The sequence below is a fragment of the Setaria italica genome, chromosome VIII (genome assembly GCF_000263155.2).
Source record: "Setaria italica strain Yugu1 chromosome VIII, Setaria_italica_v2.0, whole genome shotgun sequence".
Taxonomy (NCBI): Eukaryota; Viridiplantae; Streptophyta; class Magnoliopsida; order Poales; family Poaceae; genus Setaria; species Setaria italica.
The window spans coordinates 8,489,721-8,515,811 of record NC_028457.1 but is presented as its reverse complement, the minus strand read 5'-3'; the positions used below and the strand labels follow the sequence as shown (position 1 = coordinate 8,515,811).

The following is a 26,091-nucleotide window of genomic DNA, read 5'->3' as shown; positions in this document are numbered from 1 at the left end:
GATAAGATTTTATTTCCTTCAGTCCATTTGGTTCATGGATGTAACTGGCCGTTCTTTTGGTTTGCTCACTGCTTGTTCCCTCGAAGAAGAACATTGACCAGACAGTTTATCTTCCCTGCAACGATATGCATGCATTATGCTAACTGACTGCTCAATGATTATGAACCTGCAGATCTCACGGTATACATTAACTTCTGAGAGAAAGTATATATTATATCTTGTGTGCAAATGGCGCCTGACAGTGACAGATCAGAGGAAACATGCATGCATGATGTATGGATTGGTAGCTCTGACACTAATGTTAGCTGGTAGCATGGCAAGGCCTCTCGACAGGCTCCCAGCAGGGCTCACCTAATCAATGATATGACAATAAACGGTTAGCAGTCCACGAGGACAGTTGCAGTCCACGCTGTCGTCGCTTGTTACTCACTGCGTTCCAGTAGCACTGCAACCTATAATTTTGAAAGGGAGAAAAAAGGGAATTTAAGGGAGAAAAGTTCAGGCATGCAGTTTTTTTTTTTGAAACAAAGGCATGCACTTCAGTAGCACTAAATCTATAGATTTTCTGCACTCATGTAGAAATACTCCTCGTTGCAATATATTTGTCTTTGCAGTATTTCACACTTATCTGATTAGAATGCAAAACTACAGGTTGCAGACAATCCAATGTTAGTATTTTTTTATCGGTGTCTTATTTGTATATGAGAATGGTCATTATGGACAGATATTGCAAAACTGAAGGTTTAGTAGACCCAAATCCGTGTTATATTAAATTGTTGCTCAGCATCTAGTGCATGCCTTGGATACTAGACACCAGATGCCTTGGATTCTAGACAACAGACACAGTGCAGAGTTTTTTAGAAGCAGTTTGAGATTTATTTACATCCGCACACTTGAATGATAGATGAGCCCTTCTTGTTATTGCAAAAGAACAAAACAACAGATCACGCCGCATTGAAAATAACTGCACACAGACAAAACGGGCATGGTTGGCAGGTTGAGAACGGATGGGGAGCAGAGTTTTTTAATTCTAATGTCTACGACCACAAACAAATCCTGCCACCTAGTCCCAAGCTATATGAGTACTTAGACTCCACTTCTCAACACGAGGGTCAAAAAGAAAAAGAAAGCAAGCCACTAAGAAAGAACGCTAAAAAGACTAAGCAATGGGCCTTGTGCAGCAACTAATCCCTCCCATCTGTCATTTTCTTAGAAACTTTAGAAGTTAGGATGATCCTGCTCGACAACTAACTGTTTCTTGTTGTTTTCTTATCACGTAGAAACTGCACTTAGTCAATCTCTACCATGCACACTGGTAGTAGTAGTATACTGAAACCACCATCCCTCCAAGCTGAACGGGTAACGCCATCCCAAGGACTCCTAAACAGCACCTCAAGAGGATAGCGACACCAAGACGCTGTTGCCACCCGAACCTGCTTTGGTTCTTCGGTTTTCACCTGGAAAAAGTCCCTAGGGTCAAGTTCCTCACCACAACACCTTCAAGAAGGAGCACGATGCATCATGGCACCGTCGTCACCGGCGCCGGTCAGGCTTTTGCCTGAGGACCTCAACACCCTGACAACCACCAAACTTTGTTGGCTGCTGCCAAAGCTGGACCGCCCGCCGTCGCAACCCTCCATCCGCCGTCCTCCGTCCGCCGCCGCCGCCATAGAGCCAAGCCACGCTCACCTGTAACCGCCACGAGCCATGTATGGGCGGATCCACCGTGAGCCCTCCCCCCGAGCTTAGCCCAGGAGAGGTAGGCTCCATGTGTGCCGCTGCCCCGCATCGGGCCACCGCCTCGGGCTATCGCCGACGTGGGCTGCCGCCATCATGGGCTGTCGCCACCGTCGACCTCACCACCGCGGGCCGTGCCGCCGCCATGAGCCATGTATGGGTGGATCCACCGCGAGCTCCCCACAGTGGCGGTCACTGGAGGCTAAGACACCCTCCCCCCGAGCTTAGCCCAGGAGAGGTAGGCTTTCTGTGTGCCGCCGCCCTGCAGCGGGCCGCTGCCTCGGGCTGACATCGACGCAGGCCGCCGTAGTCATAGGGCGTTGCTGCCGTCACCCTCACCACCGTGGGCCGCGCCGTCGCAGATCTGACATCCGTCCTCCACTAGCGGCCCCCATGGATCCACTAGGGGAGGCCCTAAACAGCCTGGGCGATGCCAGATCCGGGCCTGCCGGTGCCGGATCTAGGCATCACCAGCCCAAGGGTGCGGTTGCCGCCGTCAACCACCATCACCGCAGCAGGAAAGAAGAGGGTGGGGGAGAGGTTGTGGAGGGGGGAGAAGGTCTTTCGTGGGGGAGTTGATGTGCCCGCCGCCACCCTCATCACGACCGAGCGGACTTCCGTCGGCGGGCTCCAGCTTCGGCGAGTCGGAGGGAGAGGGGGGAGCGGCGCTAGAGGTGCAGTGGTGGCGCCACCAGAGTCACCCTAGGGCAACGCGGGGGCGAGCCCAGTTTTCTGATCTGGGGAGCAGAGTACCACAGACACACGGTGACCAGGATGCCGTCTTTTCAGTTTATCAATTTCAATGCGGGTTCAAGCAGGAATGAGTTTCCAATGCAGCATAGCTGTTGTAATGGCATGACACACCGCACATGGCCGATGAAGTGATGGATGTCCAATGATATGAAGTGCTTCAGATAAGAGCGAGCAAGATACATACATTGTGCAGGAAGGATTTCATTGGCTCTGTTGCCAACTTGGCATCACTGTCTTCAAAGGACTTGTCATTTGTGGTTGCTTGGAAGAAGAAGATGACTCATCAAGCATAGAGAAGGTGGTAGGATAGGCTGGCGTGTTCCAAGATCCCTGGGCATAGTCTCACGCTGCCCATGTTCTTCAGGCTCGGGATTTAACTCTTACATTATGACTTTTTAGATAATGAAATGCTATTTTCTGATGAAAGTCTTTTTCTTTGTGGTACCCCACCTTTTTTGGCATTTCCCTTTCCACCCAAAGTCTCGCCATGGTTAGTAGGATCCAGTAGAAAAATTGATCTAATGTACTTCCATCGCCGCATGCCTAATTCAATAATTCTGATTTCTGAATCAACCAGTAGAAAGAGCTGCCACTTGTATGAATACAAGACCTCGAAAAGAAGAAACCTGTACTACAAAGCTTCATAGGATTGCAGATGAGGTGAGCATATGATCCCATCAATTGTAGGGCACTTCGAATAACGTATCCGATTAGCCAATAGGGTATTCCATAAGTCAATATTGGAAAACTAACCCTACAATGATTTCACAAAACCAAAACTTACAATTTTTTTTAGGGGGACTACGGCAGGCAAGAAGCCGACCTGAATGAATATATTGATATGTGAGGCTGTTACATACATGTTTTGTGAAGGGAGAGTAAAGGGAAGCTATCTTAATTTACATTGTTTCTAAAAGACAAGCTCCACAACATTAAAGAGGCCTTGGCAGAAGGATGCTTGAGTCGGTGCTTCCAAAGATCAAGGTCAGAGGCAGTGACAAGGACGGTGTGGTGCGGTGGAACATGCACGCTGTTGAAGACCAAAGCATTCCGGCCCTTCCACAGATTCCAGAGGACGGCAGTGATGACAGCCGAGCGAGCAGGGGGCTCAGTGCTGTCAGGTAGCTCCCGGTAGTCCCAGAGCTCCCTAAAGGAACTAAGGTGTGGCGCCGTGTCCCAGCCTAGGAGGCACCAGACACGTCTGGCGCGAGGACACCTGAGGAGTAGGTGATCTTGGTCTTCATGTGCGCCGCAAAAGGCACAGGCAGGAGAGTCGATGATGTTCTAGTGGTGGAGGAGCGCGGCAGACGGGAGGCAATGACGATGCACTAACCAGAGGAAGTACTTGCAGCGTGGTGTGGCCGCGTTAGCCCAGATATGGTGGGCGAACACGTCCACTCGCATGGGCGCCATGCTCCAGGTGTAGAACGCCGAGGAGGAGAACGGTTCCATGGCAGCGCCCATTCTCTGTTGATCCTGGAGTAGGGGGTTTGGGTGAACCTGATGTAGTGCTTGGTTGATGATGACAAGTGTAATATCCCTCAAAATTGAGTGATTTTAATTGTGCCAGTTTTTACAAAAATTTAAAACTTTTTGTTTGAATGTGTGGATCATTTAATTACATGGTCAAACTTAAGATCAACCATCACTTCTTTCCCCTAAATTCAAAAGCTAGTAACTAAAATTGTGCATTCAAATTTAAAACATGCTTGCACGAGTGATTTGGATTTTCATTTGATTTTAGTTGGATCTCATGTGTGAGTTTGTATTTTGAATCTAATTCAAAATACAAACTAATTAACTAATCTTCTTTTAGCTAACCTCTAGCTTGGACCCTAAACCACGAGCTAACCGACCCAAAAAAAACTCCTTTGCCTTTTCCTCTCACAGGAGCCCAAACCAACAGCCTCAACCCGACTTTGAGGCCCGGCCACCTACCTAACTCGCCGGCCTGCTAACTCCTTTAGCCTGGCCCGCTCGCGCCTAACCTCCCCCACTTTTAGTCCGGCCAGCCAACAGGCCTGACCCGTGCGTGCTACACCGCTGCCGCCACGCAGCCAACGACCAGCCCAGCTGGTCCACTTCGCCTTCCCTCGCCCCGGCCCAGCTGCTCGCCTGCCGTGCCCACCTTTCCTCTCTTTCTCTCGCTGCCACCTTGGCCCACTTGTCAGCCTTGCCTTTCCCTTCTCATGTACATCTTCCACCTCCGGCCGTACTCCCTCCTCACGCGCACCGCGCGTCCATGCTGTGCCCGCGCCTGCACGCCTCACCTCATTAGCTGGAGCGCACTACCGCTCCCTTGCACGCGCTCGTGACCTGCTCCGCGCCCCCGCTTTCACGCTAGTGGCCCTCGATGGGCGCCACGCCGCCCGCACCAAGCCACCGCCGCATCCTAGCCATCCACATTGCCGGCGCCGCGCCCCAAATCCTTAGCGCGCCCTAACCCTAGCCTCGCCACTATATAGGGCACCTGGGGGCTCTCCAAGCCATCCACCCGGGCTCCGCCCGTCCACCGCCGTCCACCCAAGAGGACAGAAGGAAGAAGACAGAAAGGAGGAGAAGGAGGTGAAGAAGGGGGAAAGGAAGTAGAAGAGGAAGGGGAAGGAAAGAAGGCTGCCAGTGGGAGGAGCCGGAGCCGCCGAGGGAGAAGCTGCCACCGACGTCACCCGAGCGCCGCCGCCAACGCCGTTCTTCTTCGCCCTAGCCTCCGTGAGCCTCGCCTCTCTCTTCTTCCCCCTTGCCTCTTGCTTTTGAGCTAGGAGCCGAGTCGTAGTAGCGTCGCCTCGCCGCCGGTTGCTGCAGGCTCGGGACACCAAAGCCCCGCCGCCGCGGCCATGCCGCGGCCGGGGTCTGCCCCGTGCCCGTGTGCACGCGCTTCGCGCACCGCACCGTGCGCTATGTGGCGCAAGGCCACGGCCGAGCGGCAGCTGGCTGCTGAGTGCATGCGCACGTGCGCTTCCATGTCGCACCTGTGCCAGGCGCTGCCATGCCACATGCCGTGCTGTGTCCGAGCGCCCGCGCCCGCCCGCACGCCACCTCGCGCCTACACACGCTACCACCACGCTCTGGCCGTGCCGCGCTGTGTCACGCCGCCGCAGCCCACGTAGGTGCCACGTGGGGCTGACATGGCCAGCTAGGCCCACCAGTGGGGCCCACTAACAAGCCAGGCCCACCTGTGGGGCCCACTGACCTGGTAGGACCCACCTCTGACCGTTGACCAGGTCAACACTGATGTCAGCAGACACGTGGCACCCCCTCAGGCTGTCACATGGACAATCAGGCGTTGACACGTGTCACCCTTTTTAATAAATATTTTTTGAAATTATTTAAATAGTTAAATAAATCCTTTAATCTTTAAAAATTCATAACTAATTCATTTTAACTCCGAAAAATATGAAACTAGTTGCATTAAATTCGTAAAATTGAGCCCGTGCTGTTTGTAGCAAAATTGGTGTTCTTTGGATCTTTTAAAATTAGCTTTCTTGAAGTTTTTGCCTAGATGTGATGTCGTTTAATTTACGCTTCATCGTATCTCGTTCTGTTCAGACTCGAGCTATGACTAGGAAGACCTTCAAGACCCCGACTACGCCGAGGAGGACCCAATCGACTACGAAGAAGGTGTCATGTCACTCCCAATTATATAGATCCTATGCATGCTTAGTTGCTAGTACTTTATCTATGATGCTTGATGTTGATGGATTGCATAGCCAATGTTTTTAGCCATGCCTTGATAATTGTTTATCCTATTTTTCTTGTACCTATTTTTGGACTAGCTACAGACCCCTAGCTAGTCCACCCCACTTATATTCATATACACACTTTTGAGTTATGAATGGACATATACTATGATTTTGGTGATGGGATTCCTTGAACACTCTCGCGTGTGTTTGGGGTGAGTGTGATTTCTTGACGTGTTTTGGTGGGAGCGAGCCGTGGTTGGTACTAAGGAGTGCCTTGCCAAAAGTGAGCATTCTGGACTCTCTCTGTACCCTATATCTGTGGCGGGTACCTTGTTTATTACTGAGGAGCAGGTGGCGTACTTGTACGTTGCAGGTGCTTCGGCACATACTTGTGGAGTAGAATACTCACTCTCGGCCACTTAAGGACCGAGTCAGTTTACCACCAGTCACAGCATCTACTTTTATACATACCGCTCGCTTATGTTATGGGCGGGGTTCGGTCCGAGACTAGTGGTGGATAGTGCTTAGCCTATAGGCGGATTGGAGGATCGTGTAAGGAGTTTGAGACGTTGTCCTGCTCTGACCGGACTGCACCCCGATGTGGGTAGGTTTCTCAGCTTCGAGGTCCTCACTGGTGATGGCATGCCCTGTAGTCGAGGATGGTTCTAGACTCGAGGAGGCAGGAGAGAGCTATCCACCTACTATAGGGCTTCGACTGTTATGTGGGGTTTGGACGGCTAATCCCCGTTCAGGCTCCATCCATGCGGGTATAGGTGTACAACCTCTACAGAGTGTATAAAGCTATTGCTATAGTCTGTGTCCACTAGTTACGGATAATGTTGTTGACTACCGCTAGTTATGACTAGACTTTTCTTGTGCTCCTACCTTCCCCCTTTTGAGACAGGCTGGCGTTTGCCGTTGAGATGTGAGGGGAGGAAGCTCTCACATCTCCTACTGTGTTTGGGTGGTGGACCCTTGGGTGAAGGATCTAGTGATTTGTGCCGACTTCCTTGTTTGAGGTGTTGAGATCGGAGATGATGTTGCATTGCTGCTTCCTTGATTGCTGCTGCTGCTACATAAACCCCTACAACCATATATAGGTTTTACCCATGCATATAGTATAATTCCCCCATTTTCTTGGCTTTGCTACTTTGGGGAGTTCACATGGCCTACCTGCTTCTCAGGTAGATGGTGGCTTTTCAGGGTTGGAGCCCGACTACGACTTTGACAACAACGGATGGGAGGACTAGGGATCGTTCTTCGCTCGAGTCGCCTGTGAAGATGGAGTTCGCCATAGCTTACGTTTTCACTACGTAGATGTTTTATCTTTCTTGATTCAATCCTGATGGACTTGTATCAGCATGTGCTGCTGAGATGTATTCATACTCATGTTATCTATGATATTTGTACTCTGTTTCTATATTGGTATGGATTTGTACTATCTGAGACAGGGATTCGCACATGATAGCCTTCCTGGGACTATCACCGAGGTGCGTAGGCTTGAATTCTCAGAAATGGGAATTCGGGTTCGTTTCAACAAGCACTTAGATGGTTGCCGAGGACAGCCGGTTGGCAAAGCGTAGGTTCCAACTGCCACCATTCTAGGCATGGTTAACAGAGATATGTTGTCGATTGGCATGGGAGAAGAGAGCGGAGATGGTATCAGCCAGGGGTTGAGGTCCAATCCAATGGTCATACCAGAAGTTGATGGAGGAGCCATTTCCAAGGTGAACTCTGGTGCACTGCCTGAACTACGGAAGGAGCTGCAAGAGTGAAGACCAAACCGGGGTGTCAAGGTGGTGAGGTTCTCCAAGATCATGGCCAGCACCCTGGTCGTAGAACTAGTGGAACCACTTCTGCCAGTTGGTCGTCAGCGCCTGATGGAGTTTGCTGAGAAACTTGGACAGCAAGCCTTGGTTCTAGATAGCCAGGTCCTTGACGCCTAAGCCACCGTTCTGCTTGTCCCAATAGACATTCTCCCATGCCACCTTGCACTGAGCACCATAGCAAGCATCGTCACTTGTCCATAGAAAGGCATACCGCACAGAGTTGACTGCTTGGATGGTGCCTTAGAGAAGGAGAATGGAACCCATAGCATAGATTGCACGCACACTCAGCACAGCATTGACCAACACTATCCGGCCACTAGGAGTCAGTAGAGGACCACACCAACTAGGGATGTAAGCAGAGACGGACTTCACAGAGGTTGTAGATCACAAAGACACACTTTATTGTTGGATAGTGGCAGCCACAAGTATGTCTGTAGGAAGGAGGCCACTGGGTAGCCGAAGATATTTGCCATGAGCTGAGCTTCCATCACTAGAACAGCAATTGGGACAAAATTACTCTTGTCAAAGTTTATATGAAGCCCAGTCATGGAGGAGAAGCTGTCTAGGATCTTCTTAAGATGCTGCAACTATGTGGGTATAGCTTTGACAATGATCAAGGTGTCATCAACGTATTGTAGCACCAGGCAAGGGAGGTCAGAAACGAGTGGATGCTTGAAAAATCCCTGGTTGGAAGCAGAGAGAATCATTTGCTATAGAAGGTCGGCGATGATGATGAAGAGGTATGGTGAGAGGGGATCACCCTGCCAGAGACCTTTGCGGCATTGGATCCATTTACCAGGCACACCGTTGAGCACGACTGCTATCTGGCTGGACTCATTCAGAAACTTGATCTGGAGGCACCATGCTTCAGGGAAGCCTTTAGCACGAAGGATGGAGTCCATAGCAGTCCAATCCACCGAGTCAAAGGCCTTCCTGAAGTCAAGCTTGAGAATGACTGCACTGGACTCTTGTGACTACACTGCATGATTTTAGCCGCATGCAGGAAATTCTCAGCAATGCAACAACCCTTGAGGAACCCAGTCTGGTTGGAGTGAACCAGGAGAGGCACAAAAGGTTGCAGGCACATAGTCATTCCTTTGGTGCAGATTTTGGTGACACAGTTTTGGAGGGAGATGGGGCGGTAGTCCATTGGCTTGACATCACCCTCTTTCTTAGGCAGTAGCGCTAGGTAAACTTTGTTCAACATGTGGAGCTCCATGGAACCGCCCTGGAAGTCTTGCAGCAAGCTAAGCAGATCATCGGCAATTGTGTCCTAGTGTCGCTGATAGAAGAGCGGTGTGAAGCCATTTGGTCCAGGGGCACTATCAGCACGCATGGAGAGAAGGATGTGGCACAGCTCTTGGTGGGTGAACAGTGTAGTGAGCTCAAAGAAGCTTGCGTTGCTACTAGCGAAGTAGAGGCCATGAGGCTTGATAGATCCAACAGTGGGGTGCACTGATCCGGCTGCCCAAGTAACCAGTGATAGGAGTGCAAGAGGGTCGCTTTGGCAGCATGTGAGTGCACCACTGTGCCATCATCCAGGTGGAGCACCTTAATCTGACTCCGGCGCCAGTTTATGGTGGTGGACATGTGAAAGAACCTGGAGTTTTCATCAATGTGCAGGTCCTAATTTTTCCACGCTGCCTTCAGTAGATGGCAAGCTGCGCAACTTGCTCTTGGGCTGCCTCTCGTACCAGTGAACGCAAGAGGAATTCAGCATAAAAAAGTGGTCCCTGCTCCTCGAGGAGGTCCATCATGGCAATGCCAAGGTTGCAATTGCACAGTATATCCGCTAGCAAGGTGAGGGAACACTACCACTTCTTGAGGTCTGCCCTGCAACGCTTGAGACGTTTCACCAGCCGCACCGAGCTAGGTGGTGAGTGATCAAGACTGTGCCAGGCAGAGTGGAGGACCGGCCCGCAGGATTGGATTCGGAGCCAGTGGTTGTTGAAGCAAAAAATGGTTGAGCATGGAATTGAAGATGATGCACTGAGCACAAGTAAGCAGTGATCTGAAGTTTAAACAGACGCAAATGTTACCGTAGAGTTGGGCAGGAAGGAGCTCTTGTCATTGTTGATGAGGAATCTGTCCAGCTCAACCAGGATGGGGGCCTCTTGGTGATTAGACCATGTGAAACGGCAATCGAGCAAGTGTGTCTCCTACAGCGCCATGGCATGGATGGTGTTGTTGAACAGGGCTGCTTCTTGGTGATCAAAGTTGTCATTTGAGTGTTCATCTGGTGATCTTGTCATGTTGAAATCGCCCAGCAGAGCCCATGGCTAGTAATACCAGCTTGTATCTATAAAACCTCATCAAGAAAAATAGGTTTGTTAGTGTGATCACAAGGACCATAGTAGTTGGTTACTATGAGGGACAAGGAGGAGGAAGTGCAATGAAACACATATGTGAGAGTGAAGCGTGGGGGGGAGGAGGAGGCCAGCAAGAATAGGGATGGATCCCAGGCAGTGAGCACATCACTAGAGGCGCTAATGGAAGTTTGGAAGTGGAAAGAGGTGGTGAGGCAGCAAGGGAGGAAGGTGCAAGCTTTGAAGCGATCAATGTGTGTGAGCTTGGTTTCTTGTAAGCAAGCAATAGATAGGGTGGAGGTGGGGAATGCGAGCCGGACATTGTTGCACTTGTTTGTCACCCAGCCCATGGACATTCCAGGAAAGAATGGAGACTGGTCTCATAGGATTATCCATGGAAGAACCAGGGCCTGTCCAATACAAGGAGGACGCGAGGGACACGAGCAAGAGACGAGTGCGAACAATAAAACACGATGGGGGAAACCCAGACATGCTCCAGCAACAAGAGCAGCAGTGCAGCGCACCGCCAGCTTTGAAGGTTCATACAGTGGTGCAGGTATACGCCAACCAGGCAAAGGGTGAGGATGAGTTCATGGGGCGCACAAATTACATAAATTGCCATAGCCGCGCAATAGTAACAGCAAAGCATCCTTGGAGCATGTAGATGATGAAGCAATGCATCAGTCAAGGTTGTCAATCACCGCGGATGGCAGGCACTCCATAGCGGTGAGGCGGTTGGCGGAGACGCTGTAGGCCCTCCCGAGGAGCTGGAGATCTTCAACACGCCAGGCTGGGGTAGTAGCGTCTACACCAGCATCAGGAGCGGCCACAGGAGCAGGGGGCACCTCCATGGTTGCAGAGTCATCATCATTCCCAAAAGCATTGGAGTCCTCGGAGGTGGAGCTGGAGGTGTCATGCACGGGAACGTCGGGGTCGTACTTGCGTTCCTTGATGCGGATAGCCGCGGCGGCCACCGTCTCACACGGCCCATTCTCCTTGGCATGGAGATGGTTGTTGCAGCGCCGTCCAGGGGGCTTCAGAGTTTGAACGATGTTCTTGTGTCAAGTGAGGTTGATGTCCAAAGGCACGGCCGGCACGGGCGAAGCGGCCATAGTCACGGCCAAGGGGGAAGCCTAGAGCGTCGTTGCCAGCGTAGAGGTAGTAGAGGCCACAGGCACAGGTGGATGAAGCTAGGCCACTGAGAGCATGTCGATGGTTGGGCCACCCCAAAGCTTGGAGTGCGGTGGCGACGCCGGGAGGACCAGGGTGTCATGAGACATCAACTCGGTGGAGGTCGCCGAGTTGCTGAACCAGGGTTCTGGCAGAGGCAGGGAGCAGTCGACGACAATGTTGGATGTGGTCAGGAGGCCAGTATTTGCGGGGGGGGGGAGGTCGGACGAGATCATCACCGCTGATGCCGAGGGAGCCAAGGTTCCGCAATGTAGGGAGCGCGACCCCATCTGGGCTAGCAGGAGCAGGAGTGCCTGGTGCCACTGCAGGCCTAGGCAGGAGCGCGACAGGAGCCTCGACAACTACAGGGGTTGGCGACGTAGCAACAGGCGGCTCAGCCAAAGCGGTGGCTAGCATGAGCGCGAAGACGACGTGCGCAGCCAGTGGCACTAGCAGTGGCTAGAACCCATCATAGAGCACCACAGCATCATGGAGGGAGAGGTTGGCTGGTGGCCACGACCCTGCACCTGAGCAAAGGATGTTCGTCGAGTAGGTAGTGCGGCGACGGGGACCAGCGAAGCAAACCTGGTTGAGGAAGCCAATAGAGGCGGAGCAGTGATTGACAACGAGCATGCTCTAGTCGCCGCGGACATCAATGTGGAACAACTGGAGAGGTTCCCAGTAGGACTGGCGGTAGCCATCATCACCACTGATGTGGATGTCGAAGTAGGAGCCACGGCGAAGAAACACCTCCACGTTGGAAGGCTTGGAGAGCAGCGGGCAGGCGTGCACCTCTGAGAACTGGAGGAGGCCTGCGTGCCTGCCCATCGGGACAGGAAGGAGGTCGTGGAGGGTCATGGGTCTGTCGCCTCAGCGTGCCCGAGTAGGCCCTTCGAGGAAGGCGTGGCCTGGCAGCAGTGCTAGGCCAAAGGCGGAGGGGCTGCCAGGCGGCGGCGGACCAGGCAGGCTGATAGGAGGCGGAAATCCATGACCTGAGCTGCCCACAGCCGAGCTGCCATCGCCAGGGGGAGCATGGCCAGCTCCTGGAGGAGCCAGACCATGAGCTACAATAGGACCCGAACCAGGTGAAGTGGGTCCGGAGGAATCGGATTCGGAATCCGAGTCCTCCAGATCCATGACATGAATGATGTTGATACAGGCAAGGCACCAAACCCGGAATGGTTTTTGAAGTACTCCTTGAGCGGGATGTCGACTTCACCTTCCACCTTGACCATGAGAAGGATAGTAGAGAAGTCGATGCCACGCAAGCAGATTGGGTCGACAAGGTGTGGGTTGGCGTAGGGGCTGGCAGAGTAGACGATCTGCTTGCGGTTCCAGTGCTCCATGGGGTAGTCCTTGACGGCAAGGGAGATGAGCATGCCATGGTTGAAGTGGAAGCGGTTGGCCATCTCATCATGCTGCTCTAGCAAGACAGGGTGCTCACGTCCAAGGAACGGTTGTGCAGCCATGGACTGCTCGCGTGCCGCATTCGACCTGAACATGACAAGCAACACCCCATAGGAAGAAAGCACAAGCGTGATGCGCGGGTTCCCTCCATGGGCGATGAGGGAGTCGTGGATGAGGTCCTCGGGAGCCTGGTGAGGAGGGTCGATGAGGGCGTAGGCAAGGTGGGCGAAGCACACCATGCGAGTGGGCGGCATGAAGACGTCGATGGGGCGTTGAGGCGGCTCCAGGTCCTCCGTGTCTGTGAGGTCATCATCGGAGTCACCCGAATCGCTGCTGCCATCGGAGGCCGCAGCAGGGGGTGCCAGGGGGATCTCCCCTCCTCCAAGTCTAGATCCGGTAGGATTGTCTAGAACGGTTGAGAGCCTGGCATGCCATCGGAGCCGGAGGTGGAGGAAGTAGCAGCAGAGCGGCGAACAGCTAGGCCAGGGGATGGAGGGTCCTGCGACGGGAGCGCCCCGTCGAAGGGGAGGCCGGGCATGACAAGAGGGTGCAGTGGGGAATGGCAATGGCGCTCCGTATGCCCAAACACCCAACACTGGTGGCAACGAATCGGCTCCCTACATGAAGGCCGGCGATGATCGAGTGCAAGGTAGCAAAAGCAACGGTTATGGTGGAAGGGTAGTGGTGAGCGTGGATGGGATTGCAGCTTCAGTGTTGGTGGCTTGGTGGGCGACGCGGCAGCAACGGTGAAAGAGGGGAAGAAGGTGGGAGAACTGGGGTTTTTGGTGTAGGCGAGGCGAGGCAGTAGAGCGGAGCTGGAGGGACGGGAGAGGCTTGAGAGCGGGGGAAGCGGCAGGATGCCGCTGCACTTGGTGCACGGACTGCCCGGGGTGAGGAGCCGCCAGGTTTCCCCAGCAACTCACCAAACGAGGCAAGTGGGCAACACCGGGTGCAGGGATCAGGAGGGGGTGGCGGGCGGCGCGAAGCCTGTCCGATGGGATGTGCGGCATGGCTACGGATTAAGAAGTTCAAAAGAAATCAGAAATTGGTGGGGACGGCAACAGCAACATACCTACCAGGCTACCACAGAGGAGCCGAGGACGGTGAGGAGGTGCCGGCGTGTCGCTGTGTGTGTCGTCTCATCGTCCTCGTCTCGCCGCGCCGCAGGAAAGGCCGTGGCCACTACTAAGAATGGACTCCTTGTGGGCCGTCGGCGATGAAGGTCGAGATCTTAATAGGGCCGGTCCAGGAGCTCAGGGCTGTGTCTGTGGTTTCTAGCAAAGTAGTAGCAACATCCAAGCCCAAATTCCCTCGAACAAAACTGATTTCTTTCTACTAGTTTATTACAGATGCGCACTTTATATAATGAAATATACATGATGGCATGCTCCAGCTTGAGAACGCACGACATCAATACGAGCATTGCTATCACATCAATCATACGAAATAATGTTACATTTTGAAATTAACAAGCCGATTTACGACAGTAAAAATGATACACATATTCATAGATCTTTTTCATTGTACAAATGTGTCATCAAAATGAATCACAATTTCCAATAAATCCCCAATTTGTGCAAGACGCCTGCCGCAACACCCCAGAACACAATCTCACAAAATATGACATAGAGTAGAGTGCCCAGCCTCTGTGAGTGCCAGACATTGACAAACACATGCTTCACGATCCAATGGACCTGCAAAAATGCAAATGAAGAAACAAAACAAAAGGTTCATTAGCTGACTCACAGCGATTTGGATCAAGAACGGAGACAAACCATGTTCTACGCCAAAGTTAACCTCCGTCAGTTACTTACCAGAGACTTATCTGGTGACTCGTAGTACCATCCATTCACAAACGCGGCCAATATTCCCTGTGCTCCCAGGACAAACACAAGCATGGCGTTCATGCCAATCCACTCCAGGAACAGGAACGGAGTCCTCAGGCCCCAGACATCAATCTATCCGTCAAAAAATGGATGCAATAATATTTATTTATTTGTTTCTTTAGCATGAATTTGAAGAAGTTTCTAGTCGAAAATGAAACATAAACCATACTAGTATATAGAAAGCTGAGAGAACGATTCCTGCCGCCCCGCCAGTGAAGCAGACATAACTGAAGCTGTAGAGCTGCTTGTTGATTGGGATGGCTGCAAGAACAGAGCAATACATGTACAATCTGAGTTCAGGGATTGTAAATGGCAGCCATGTCTGACAGTAAATATGCAGGATAAATACCCTTCGTGAAGTGTAGGAGAATGCCGAGCACAAGGAGTGAAAAGCCCATCAGAAGCCAGTGCTTCAGTCTCTCCTTGTGAGTCTGCAAATCAGAAGCTTTCTTGAGCACACTGCATTTCTTTAAAAAAAAACATACAGGTGGGAGCAGAGTTTTCGGCAATAACCTTGAAATGGATTAGAACATGGCCATAATGTATCCCGATTGTCCCTGATAGTATTGACGATATTGAGCTGAAAGTGAAAAAGATTGCCAGATTATACTTGAATTGTTGGCTAAAAATATTCAGCTCCATCTGTTAATGTTGTCAGATTTCCACCTTAACAAGCCTTCTGGTTCGAAAGGCGCAAGGCACCACGCTGGTGCATCAGCTCGCAACGTTCCCATGTTCGGTGAGCTGAATGTGCAGTCCTGATCAAGGTAATTTTAAGTACAGACTTTGTAATTCTAGCCATACAAAATGATCAATGTTTAGCTAATATAATATATTGCATTGCGGTAAACATATTACCAATGACAAGTACCTTTGATCGGATCCAAACTGGCTGAGTATAGAGATGATTAATCCCCCAAACCTGCCTATCAACATAGCCAACTGCATTGCAGGCTTGGTCCAGGCTGGCTCTCACACCACATTGTACCTGCAGGAACAAGCAAGTACTGTATCAAATACGACAAATTTCAGTGATTTTGGTATGCCTAGGGCAAGTTGCAGATACCGTAAATTGCTTCCCGTCATTGACATCGCCATCATTGTGGTAAACAAAGCTCCAATCCGGGACATACAGCGAGAATGTTGTAACCATGTATATGACAAATGCGATAAAACCACCTAACCTGTTGGTTTCCAGAAAGGGCCAGGGATGCTCATCATTTTCAGAATCAATAAAAAATGCAAAGATATGTGCAGTCTTAGCGTTACTCAAACTATCAGAAAGAATAAAAGGTTGTGTACCATTGCCATCGATACGCGTCAAAAATGGCATAAGGACCAGACCGCACCGTGGTAGGCCTTACTTTTGTGGTGAAAGCCTCTATCAGAGCAACAACGAAGTACACCAAAGCTATTCTCTGATGAGCCAGTGTCAAGCAAAGGAAAGAACTAGAAGTCATTGCCCAGATATATATATAAGGGGTTAATTTTTTTTCTTATTGGTAGATGAACTAAACCTGTAGGATGCCACACCATCTTATCATCTTCATGTCCACTCCATAAGAAAGGTCATCCGGAGCGTGAGAATACCCACCTTTGTACATATCATCCAATCCGACAGTGACAAAAAAATGTTTCAACCAAAACATGAATTGGAGTAAGAGCTGCAACAGAATCATGGTAATGAAAGAATTACCTTGGAGAAGCACACCCCAGAAGAGCATTTTCAGTGTTCTGAGGGCAATCTTCTTCACAGCGACACCGATATTCGGAACTCTCTGCAATCATGTTCACCTGATGATCAGTTCTCTCTGATAGCACGAAACGTTCACTTGCAACAGAACAAGAGATTCAGAGTATTATTGAATTTTCAATTCTAGTGTGTACATGCTTACTCACCTTCAATGCGAAGGCGATTGCGACACCAACTATGAAGAGGAAGAACGGCATGACAAAGTCTGCCAGAGTGCACCCGTTCCACGGTGAGTGGTCAATCCGCTCATAAGCTCCACCGCCATCATCCACCAGTATCATGAGCTGCAAGCAAGGATACTCAACTATTTATATGTGACACTGAAACACTTATTACGCTTGACAAAACAAAATTTGAATTAATCCTAGCAACAAAAAGAAAACACAAACGTGTATAGTTAATCCCTAAGTCCTAATCCTTATTTGTTTCTTAATATAGATGCAACTTCCTTGAATCATTTTTCAGATCATAATGGAGCTTTGGCAATCAGAAATGCTGATGAGACTAAACAAATCAAACTTTTCAGATTAATGAACCAAATAGGAGATATGAACCGAGGGGCGTATGTACCACAATGGTTAGCCCTCTGAAGGCATCAAGAGCTGCCACTCTCCTGCTCTTCTTCTGCACCTCCTCAGCCACAGCCACTCTCTCCTTGTCGATGTCCTCGCCTTTGCCATCAGCATGCTCGACATGGCCAACATCAATGGCGTGCTGCTCTGGACCTTTCTCGCCATCTGATGCTGCTATCTCATGCCCGTTCTCCATCTCGACCGTTTCTAGCTTGATGGTATGTTTTTGCAGTTTAACGTGCTTAGATTCTAGCTACAACTTGAAAGTTGTAGTATTGATATGTCCATAATGGATGTGTATGTCAAGGTGAGTTATATACTCGATAAGATGAACGAAAGTTCAAGTCTGTCGCATTTGTATATATACAGCTATCTGGTTACAGGAACTGTCTCTCTTGCTGTCCATAAAGTGTTGTTTATTTGATAACAAGTTCAGCTGCTAGGTAGATTAGTCTGGCGTTAACGTTGGGTTGCCGTCCTGTAGTAGGTGAAGTAAATGTGTTCTTCTAGCGTTTGTCACTTTCCATGTTTTCTTGGAGTGGCTTCATGTCCTCTGTTTCCAAGTGTCAAAACCTTGCAGATTCCACCATGTATAGCCTGCACATGAAAAATATAACTGTTGAGGTCATTGAGGTCATAGGCGTAAATTAAGATAACTTGTGTACTAGGAAGGCCTTAATTCTCACGACGACTTTACAAGCGTTTCCAATGATCCTAGATAGTTCTAGATTCAAGCATGTTTAAGTTCTTCAATGGTTTATGTGTGAGGTTGTCTCCTCGTGTTATGTATGAGGTTGTCTCCTTGTCTCCTGAACCCTAGGACTAGCTAGGAGAACCAAATTGTCTCATGTGGAAGTTTTGTGGTGGCAAATAGACATTCCCCCTCCCCAGCGTAGATAACATATATTGGATCTCATTTATCAGTTTATAAGTTTTTGTGACTGTATTAATAATATATAAGATAACATAATTTTGGGTCACCACACAGGGAGCGTTTCTTTTTTCTTTTCCTCGTGCAAAAACCAAGTCTCACGCCAGGACTTTGAGCTGATTATAGAGTGTTCCAGTGCATACAAACAAAGATTCTTAGTTTGAAATGAGTAAGGAGGATAAGTGTCAGATTCCCAGGTTTAACAGGAGACCGGAGCAGACGACCCACTCTGTTTTAAATGTTTTATCTTCAGTAATGCAGCGGTACGTATGCATTGACATTGGAAAATCAGTCCGGCCGTGTGGAAGAAGCTGACAGGCGGTCGTTGCCGGCTGCGTTTGGACGCCGCTACGCATCTTTGTTATTGTTTTGGAGCGTGAAGTTGACGGTGTTCCTCCATTTGGAATCAGACGAGTGAATCCAAGAGAGTTGTATCAAGTGAGAACGATAAAGAATAGTGAATACGTGCTCCATCATGCAAGCGGTGATGTCAGAATTATCATCTAAGTAGATGTTTTGGACAATGACAAATAATGCTTTGTTTTTTTTCATGGAGGAAGGTAACCATCAGGGCATGCATCAATGCATCACGCATCAATGGGAGGTCAGGACACCGTATCAGTTTAGAATTCACTTATTGTTATTTACTTGTTGTATTGGATAATATAGATGAGTGTATATGTGCACCCGTTAATTTTATTCTTTTCATCTCATCATTTCAGATTTCATCGCATCAACACAGAGTGCAATTCCAAGATTTCATTTTAGAAGAATGATGCTTTTCAAGTGAAGATTATACGGTATATATTCAAGAGTTTCAAGACTTATGTTCAAGCAACAAATGCAATTTTTGGTCCATCTATTCAATTGCGATGTAATGCATCATCATCGTCATCATTACTACTACTACTAGCAAAGTAGTGGCTGCTCCACTTTTTTAAGGCAAAATAGTCATTTCAGTCCCTGAACTTTGCACCGAGAGTCAAGTTTATCCTTTAACTTTTAGAATGGTCAATCTAGTCCCTCAAATTTTATTTTTCTGATCAAACATGTCCTTGTGCTAATATGAGGGCTCCATATTAACATGAAACTAATGCGAAAAGTAATTTTTGCCATTGGCTCCTTCTTCCCCTCCTCAATTTTTGCCTTACATTAACAATATTATCCAAAATAAGTATGAGCATATGTATATTTACTGAGAGAGTATGAATACATACGTGGAGCATGTATACCGTACTACAAGTATATGAGCACATGTCAACTTTAAAGTACGTGTACATACCATAAATTGTGTATATCATGAAAGAATATGAGTACATACATTTTGCATATTAAAATTTAATTCATATTAGCACACGCATGATTTTAAAGAGTGCAATTACATACTTTGTTTTACAAACTATATTTTATATTAGTTAAAAAATATATTCATGTGTATGTATCAAAAGAGTACGTGTATCTTCATGTTTGACCTACATGAGCCAAAGGTAAAATGGACTTTTTACATTAGTCTCATACTAGGATATAGTACCACATCAGCATAAGGACGAGTTTGACCCGAAAATAGAAGTTGAGGGACTAAATTGACCGTGAAAGTTGAGGGATGAATTTGACCCTTGATATAAAATTCAGAGACCAAAATATCTATTTTTGCCTTTTTTTCAGCTTGCCACGTACAATGTCCCAGAGAGAAGATGGTCCTAGTGACTGCTCCAAATAGTAGCAAAGTTTGCAGGGAATTTCAGAGGGTGCGGGGTTTTAAGAAAAGTGTTTCAAAAACTCTTTATTAGAAAATTTTTTAGGAAAAACTTAATTCAAAAGGTATTAATTACCTTTTCCAAAAAATGTATTAATTATTCAAATAACTTTTCACATAAGTTATTTAGAAAATCATTTGTATAATTTTTTTAAAACTTTCTAAAAATGTTTTTCAAATAACTTTTTCGGAAGAGTTTCATAAATAACTTTTCTAGAAAAGAAAAAAAGACCATTTTGTTGTCAACCTGAGCTCCTATACGTGCGGGCTTTGCCACCAACGCTATCACACATCAGAATTCAACGTGCCACTGCTGCCATGAGCAAGACTCAACTCCACCGACAGCACACCTTGCGTCACCTGACGACTACATTATCCTCATGCCAATTGACCTACCAACACGAACTCCTACTAGGTACCACGAGCTCCGTATGCACTTTCTCCATCGTCGTATCTCGCCAAAGGGCCGTGTTGTTTATTCATTTGATGGTCATTAGCTACAACAATTCTTGATAGTATGGGGGACCCTTTGGCACCAACTATCCTCCACCCTTGGCTCTACACATAGCCCAATTCTTGCACAGTACCAAGTTGTCACATGATCCAATCTTCGTTAAAGATCAGAAAGGGAGAAAGTAGGAAGGGCCATCCATGTTCTAGCGCGGAGGGTCCATGAATCGCCAACCGTATTGCAAAGTGAAAATTTCACAAAATTTTGAGAAAAAAATAAAACATCTATTGATAGATGTATTACAAGCAGCTACTTATTATTTGGCATGAGGTGGATTTAAGACTTTGTGCCACACGTTTCGCACCTTACAAATCGAAGAAATCACGCACTAATACCTTATATATTTTAAAAATTTTAAATCAGTTGCCCAATCATAGGCAACCTATGAATCAATGAGCAAGCTGGTTGACGCCGATAGAGTTGGAGGATTTTGGGACGCAGCAGCAAGAGGGGACACCACCTTCGACCTTGCATACCCCAACACCGTTGATGCCGAGGACGGCACATGTCGCCCCGCACGTGTCAGCCTTACAGTTTTTAGACTCGGAGCAATGCTCTGCTTCGAGCAGGAAGCCGCGCCTGCCCGCTGGTACGGCCACAGCAACGAGAGCCATCAGTAGTAGGACGACGAGGAAGGCGAGGGTCTTCTTCGAGCATGCCATGAGGGCTAGAGGCTAAGCTTTTGGACGTAGTAGAGACGACTGTTTTCTTGATGCTCCTTGGTATTGCGGGTGCGCGCTTATATAGGCTCGAGGTACGACCAAATTAAACATGTGCCATTTTACTTGTTTCCATTTTGCTATTGTATCACGTGATATCTTTCCTTCATCGATCAACAGAATCTCAAATTATATATGTATAGTACATTTTCTGAGAGGTGAGCATTTGTTGGCTGCTAATACATCATATCAAATTTGATCCTCAAAAATATTTTTCTGATAAGCATGCATTTATTGGCCAGCCACCACTACTGACATGTCATGTATTTGGGTGCATTTATTTGCTGCTAATACACATACTCCCTCCATCCCACAAAAAGTGTCTCTTTATGTTTGTTCTAAGTCAAACTTGACCAAGTTTACAATGAAGAGTATCAATACTTATAACATTAAACAGGTATGCTATGAAAATATATTTCATAACGAATCTAATGAAACTTGCTATACGTCAAAAGCATTGATATATTTTTATATAAACATAGTCAAACATAACATAGTTTGAGCACGCTTGATGCAAAAGGACACTCTTTGCGAGACGGGGGGAGTACACCATATCAAATTTCATTCTCGAAATATTGATCCTAAATAACAACTCGGTTATAGATCTGCTCATGAATATTTATCTGGAGCCCAGATCTGATCTGCCGCTTTCAGCACATCAAGAATGTTGATACAACATTGTTGGGTATTTTAGCGATGCGTGAATGAATCCGCAAGCACACGAATACCGTTGTAGTTTTCACCTCAGACTCTAGTATCCTAGGACAACCATGACACAGTAGGCGAAGGGTAGAGAGGATTCCTAATATTAGTACTTGAGAAAAGTTAAAAGGTCGATCTCTCAGTTAAAAGATACTTGCTTCAGGCACTAGCTTATCCTGAATGAAGCAGGCACCTCTAGCTAATAGCTTAACGCTATATCCGAATGTGGGGGCTTACGAAGGACGAACAGGGCTGTCACCACCTGCCGCCTACCCCTAGAAATCCATGGGATATAAGGCAAATGAAGGATAACCCCTAGCCTAGACATCACGTCTACACTATTGATTACTACCGCAGTCTAACTACGTCTGTCAACCTGTAGCAAACTATGGCACTATGTATAAATATAGAGTGACAAACCCGCAAGCAGAGAGATCTGATCTCACTTAGATATAAGTACTACACTAGATAAGGAATCACGAATACTCACTTTACTCAGAAAGAAGCCAGCATCCATATAGGTACATGATCGGAGTGGAGTGTTGAAGAACACAGCACTCCTCCAATCTACTCTCCCTCGCTCTCTCTCTCTCTCCCTACACTAAGCACTAGCCTAAGCAGGGCTTCACCATGAAGTGGAGCTCTAGACTTCAAGTGTGATCTTGAAGTGATGGTGTAGAGGTGTGTTAGTGGTGTGTCTTGAAATGAGACTCTTCCCCTTATATTTACAGGCTCTTGGGGTCGGTTCTGGGCAAGAATATTCAGGGAATCTTCACAAATGTCTTTGGGAAACCATCAACCGTTGCCACGTGTCGGCTGGAGATGAGAGGAGATAGGAGGGGTTCAGCCGACCTCCCCCCCCCCCCACCGTCTTTGCTCTGGGTCGCTGCCCTGTGGGTCCTCATGTGGGTACAGGGTGCTTGGCGGTGAATGTAGTCGATTTCCTCCCGGTTGTGGGACTATGGATCTGTGTGCTTGCTCCTGATTGGTTGAGAGTGTGTTCCTTGCTCTTGAGGTGTGTTTTCTCCATTAATGGCCCTACATACATATATTTACCAACACTTGTAGGATAGTTAGTAATAACTCCTACCACTACTGCTGATGCTCATCTTTTATGTGTTTATGCAGGAGTTGATGACGTAGATTTAGTACTTAAGAGCGGTCAACAAACATCACTAGATAGTACTTCACCAAGAAATTGCTCCCTCCTGCCTCAAATACACTTTAAAATTCAAAGTTTATAATTTTTTAACTAACAAATAGCCTAGTATAGTGAGAAGTTTGTGCTATACGGAAGTGGTCACACTAGGTTTTTAATTAGAGACACTTTCCGATGATCTAACTTTTGTTACCTGAATTATCGGTCAAAGTATGATTTAAGTAAAACCACGCCTTATATTTTGGGGTGGAGGGAATATTTCATAGATCTATCCATATCATTATTCAATTTCTCCTCAAGAAACCTAAAATTCATTTTCTGCACGTTTCTCCATTTCTGCTATGTTGTGCTCCATATCATTTTGAACCAGAGAAAATGAGAATTATCGTAAATACTACTTGGTAGATTATAAATATCATTTTGAGGCCCTAGCACGGCCTACCTGAAAGTTTGGCGATGTGTTGGCCCTTCCCCTTGCAGCCTAGCCTCATCCCCCATGCGTTTACATAGGCCTAGGCCAAATCCAACACGATGTGTGTGACTTTGTCAGACAAGCTTACACGCTTAATTCATCTCTCACTCACAACAACAACATACGTACTCTTCATATTCACAAAAATCACGAACTATGCCATTCACTGGCAAGTGGAGCTATTAGGGCTAAGCAAAAACACATATAAAGTTTGTTCACCAGAGCTTTTATCAGAAAATAAAACAAAAAAGGATCATTTTGTTATCTGACCTGAGTTTCAGTATGTACGGACCCTAGCACTGGTGACAACATAATTCAGCGTGCCACTGCTACCATGCACAAACCTAGTAGGTGTCGTTGCACAACATAATTCAACATGTCATGCACAAGCCTCAAGCTCCACCAGCCATGCATCTTGCAACACCTGACGAATACTCCTCCCTCACGCCAATACTCTAACCGGGCACAATGCCATCAATCGTCCTGACATGGGCTCCTACAAAGGTACCAAGTTCTGCATGGGGCTTCCTTTATCATCACTAGAACATTTGGCACGTGATGTGCGCCCTACAATTTCAGCAATCAAATTCAATTAAATAGAAGGTAACAAGACAAATGCACCACGAAATTACAGCATTTTAACATAAAATGCTAAAGATAGAGCTCATTAACATACTGACATCTAGTTGATATCTTGAGTTATTTCCAGAAGATCTAGAAACACAAATCATTCAGAAGGTAGTACAATAATCAATCAAATCAGATTAATATATAAATTTTGGACTACTGATATTTGTAATTTAGAAAGATGAGTACAGAATACATATAAATTTGCCATTCCTAGCAGCTGCATGAAATTCAGATCTCACATAAATGTTGTGTGAAATCATAGCTTAACAAACAAACAAAAACACCACACGACCTCTTCCTTAAAGACCTATTCTGTGTTCTGATTGCATCTCAATCACCAGACACATACTTGATTGGAGGGGCAGGCAAACCACTATCACAAAAAAATTGAAATAAGAGTTATCACACAATTCATGAGGTGTGTAGATTAAAAAAAAACCTTCAGCTCAGCTCTTAAAACATGTCTAAAGCACCTAGGCATTCACAAACAAAAATGATACCAATGATAGGCACCCTGCTAATCTTTATTTTCAAGCACAGCCAGAAGAGCTCTCAGCTCAAGCAGGTGAGGATTTGTGTATGGCAGTGTACCTTTCTTCCACATACATATCCCACCACACACTGCCTTGACCATCAATAGTTCCATTCTCACCTACACATATCACGATTGCAATGACAAACTATCATTCATGTGAATAACCTAACTGATGATTTCCTTTATTATGAATAATGCCATTATGTGAGTTTGCACATTTTATTTTGTTTATAGTCTTTTATAAAACCCATTTGTGATTGGAGATTGAGATTCCTAATATTTTTTTCATCTTAGTAATTTCTCCATAGCATGTTTAATATGACTGAAACAATAAGCATAATAAGTTTCCTAAAATTGAGGCATAGCTAAAAAACATATATCAGATTATAACGGTGGTTCAATATATTTAGGAATGCATCAAATACTCCAGTCTTTCAATAAAAAGCAGAGTTAACAGTGGTTGGTATTGATTGGCAGATATCACTTGTTCCAAATTTCATATTGCTAGTGAAAAACTGCTAGTAAATGATGAATATAGAACCTATTGGCAATATGGATTTAGTGTACATCCTAGATTTTTCCCATGAATTAAGCTGTCTAATGTGGCACATTTGTTGAAAGCATATGCTTTTTAGAATGTTGCCACACAGAGTAACCATGGACATTTGTTTGTCCACTTGGAGCGTTACTGTATTGATTAGATAAAACATGAATCCATTTTGTTTATTTCAAAAAAATGAATCCATTTTGATGCTTGATAAAATTGGACCACTAATCAAAGTAATAGATAAATGCAATGCATGATAATATTGGACCCTCAATCAGAGTAATATCGAATTTGGGAATTACATCTATCGATTTGCATACATTGCTTTAGTTGCTCGCTCCTACTGGCCGCTGCTTGAGGCTACAAGCTTTTGCCCTGCTAGCCACTGTTGGCCGGTGCTCCAGCCCCGTGGCCTGCAACAAGCGCCAGTGCGTGCCTCCGTGAAGCCTCTCCGGCGCTAACTGCGTGGGCCTCGCATGGCAGCGCTGCCATGTTGGGCATCCTAACTTGGGGAGGCATCGCAAGTGGCACAAGAAGAGGAGCTACAAGGGGGAGCTAGGGGCAAGGAGCCACACGTAGCTCATCTCCACGGCACTATGCAGACCCATACCAGGCTGCCACTCGTCCCCACGTCACCATCTATCTAATTGATGCCAGGAAGAGGGAGGTCTAGAGATAGGAGAGAGAGGAACCAGGGGTAGGACCGCCCTGCCGCGATGCGTCCTCGCTGGCCTAGCCCGCTCGCCATGCCAGTGCTGGCCGCCCCTACCCGACAGACCGCACCACCTGGGTAGCGATCCGCGCTACGCCCGTGCCACGTTTGGGCTGAGCTACCAGGCCGCCGCAGCATCGAGGCCGGCCATCCCTTCACCCCTTCCCCCATGCAGAGGATCTGAGATATGAGAGTGGATAAGAACGGGAGAGAGGAAGGAAGAGGGAAAAGGAAGAGAGCACCTCTGCGTGGGCTTCGCCACTAGCGCGGTGCATGCGATTGCAGCCCCAGATTGAGAGCTGGTGCACCCGGATCCGGACCTCA

General features: G+C 47.5%; 1 protein-coding gene across 1 annotated transcript; it reads right to left on the bottom strand.

The window, feature by feature from the left end:
* Window positions 1–14,429: 14,429 nt before the first annotated feature.
* LOC101769170 (heparan-alpha-glucosaminide N-acetyltransferase) lies at window positions 14,430–17,289 on the bottom strand. Its single transcript, XM_004980254.1, has 13 exons — window positions 17,092–17,289; window positions 16,668–16,805; window positions 16,465–16,546; window positions 16,286–16,362; window positions 16,077–16,186; window positions 15,835–15,952; window positions 15,640–15,756; window positions 15,435–15,526; window positions 15,282–15,348; window positions 15,118–15,199; window positions 14,938–15,029; window positions 14,697–14,840; window positions 14,430–14,576 (listed from the first exon to the last, which is right to left on the bottom strand). The coding sequence occupies exons 1-13, from the start codon at window positions 17,287–17,289 to the stop codon at window positions 14,430–14,432; spliced, it is 1,464 nt and encodes a 487-aa protein (XP_004980311.1).
* Window positions 17,290–26,091: the final 8,802 nt, after the last annotated feature.

What these genes read in the sequence shown, in the direction of transcription:
- LOC101769170 (XM_004980254.1), bottom strand. Translation starts at nt 17,289, where the DNA reads ATGGAGAACGGGCATGAGATAGCAGCATCAGATGGCGAGAAAGGTCCA. An exon ending in ATGTTCTAATCCATTTCAAG is followed by an intron (nt 15,200 to 15,281) that starts GTTATTGCCGAA and finishes TCTGATTTGCAG; the next exon opens with ACTCACAAGGAGAGACTGAA. An exon ending in TCTCCTACACTTCACGAAGG is followed by an intron (nt 15,030 to 15,117) that starts GTATTTATCCTG and finishes CTGTTCTTGCAG; the next exon opens with CCATCCCAATCAACAAGCAG.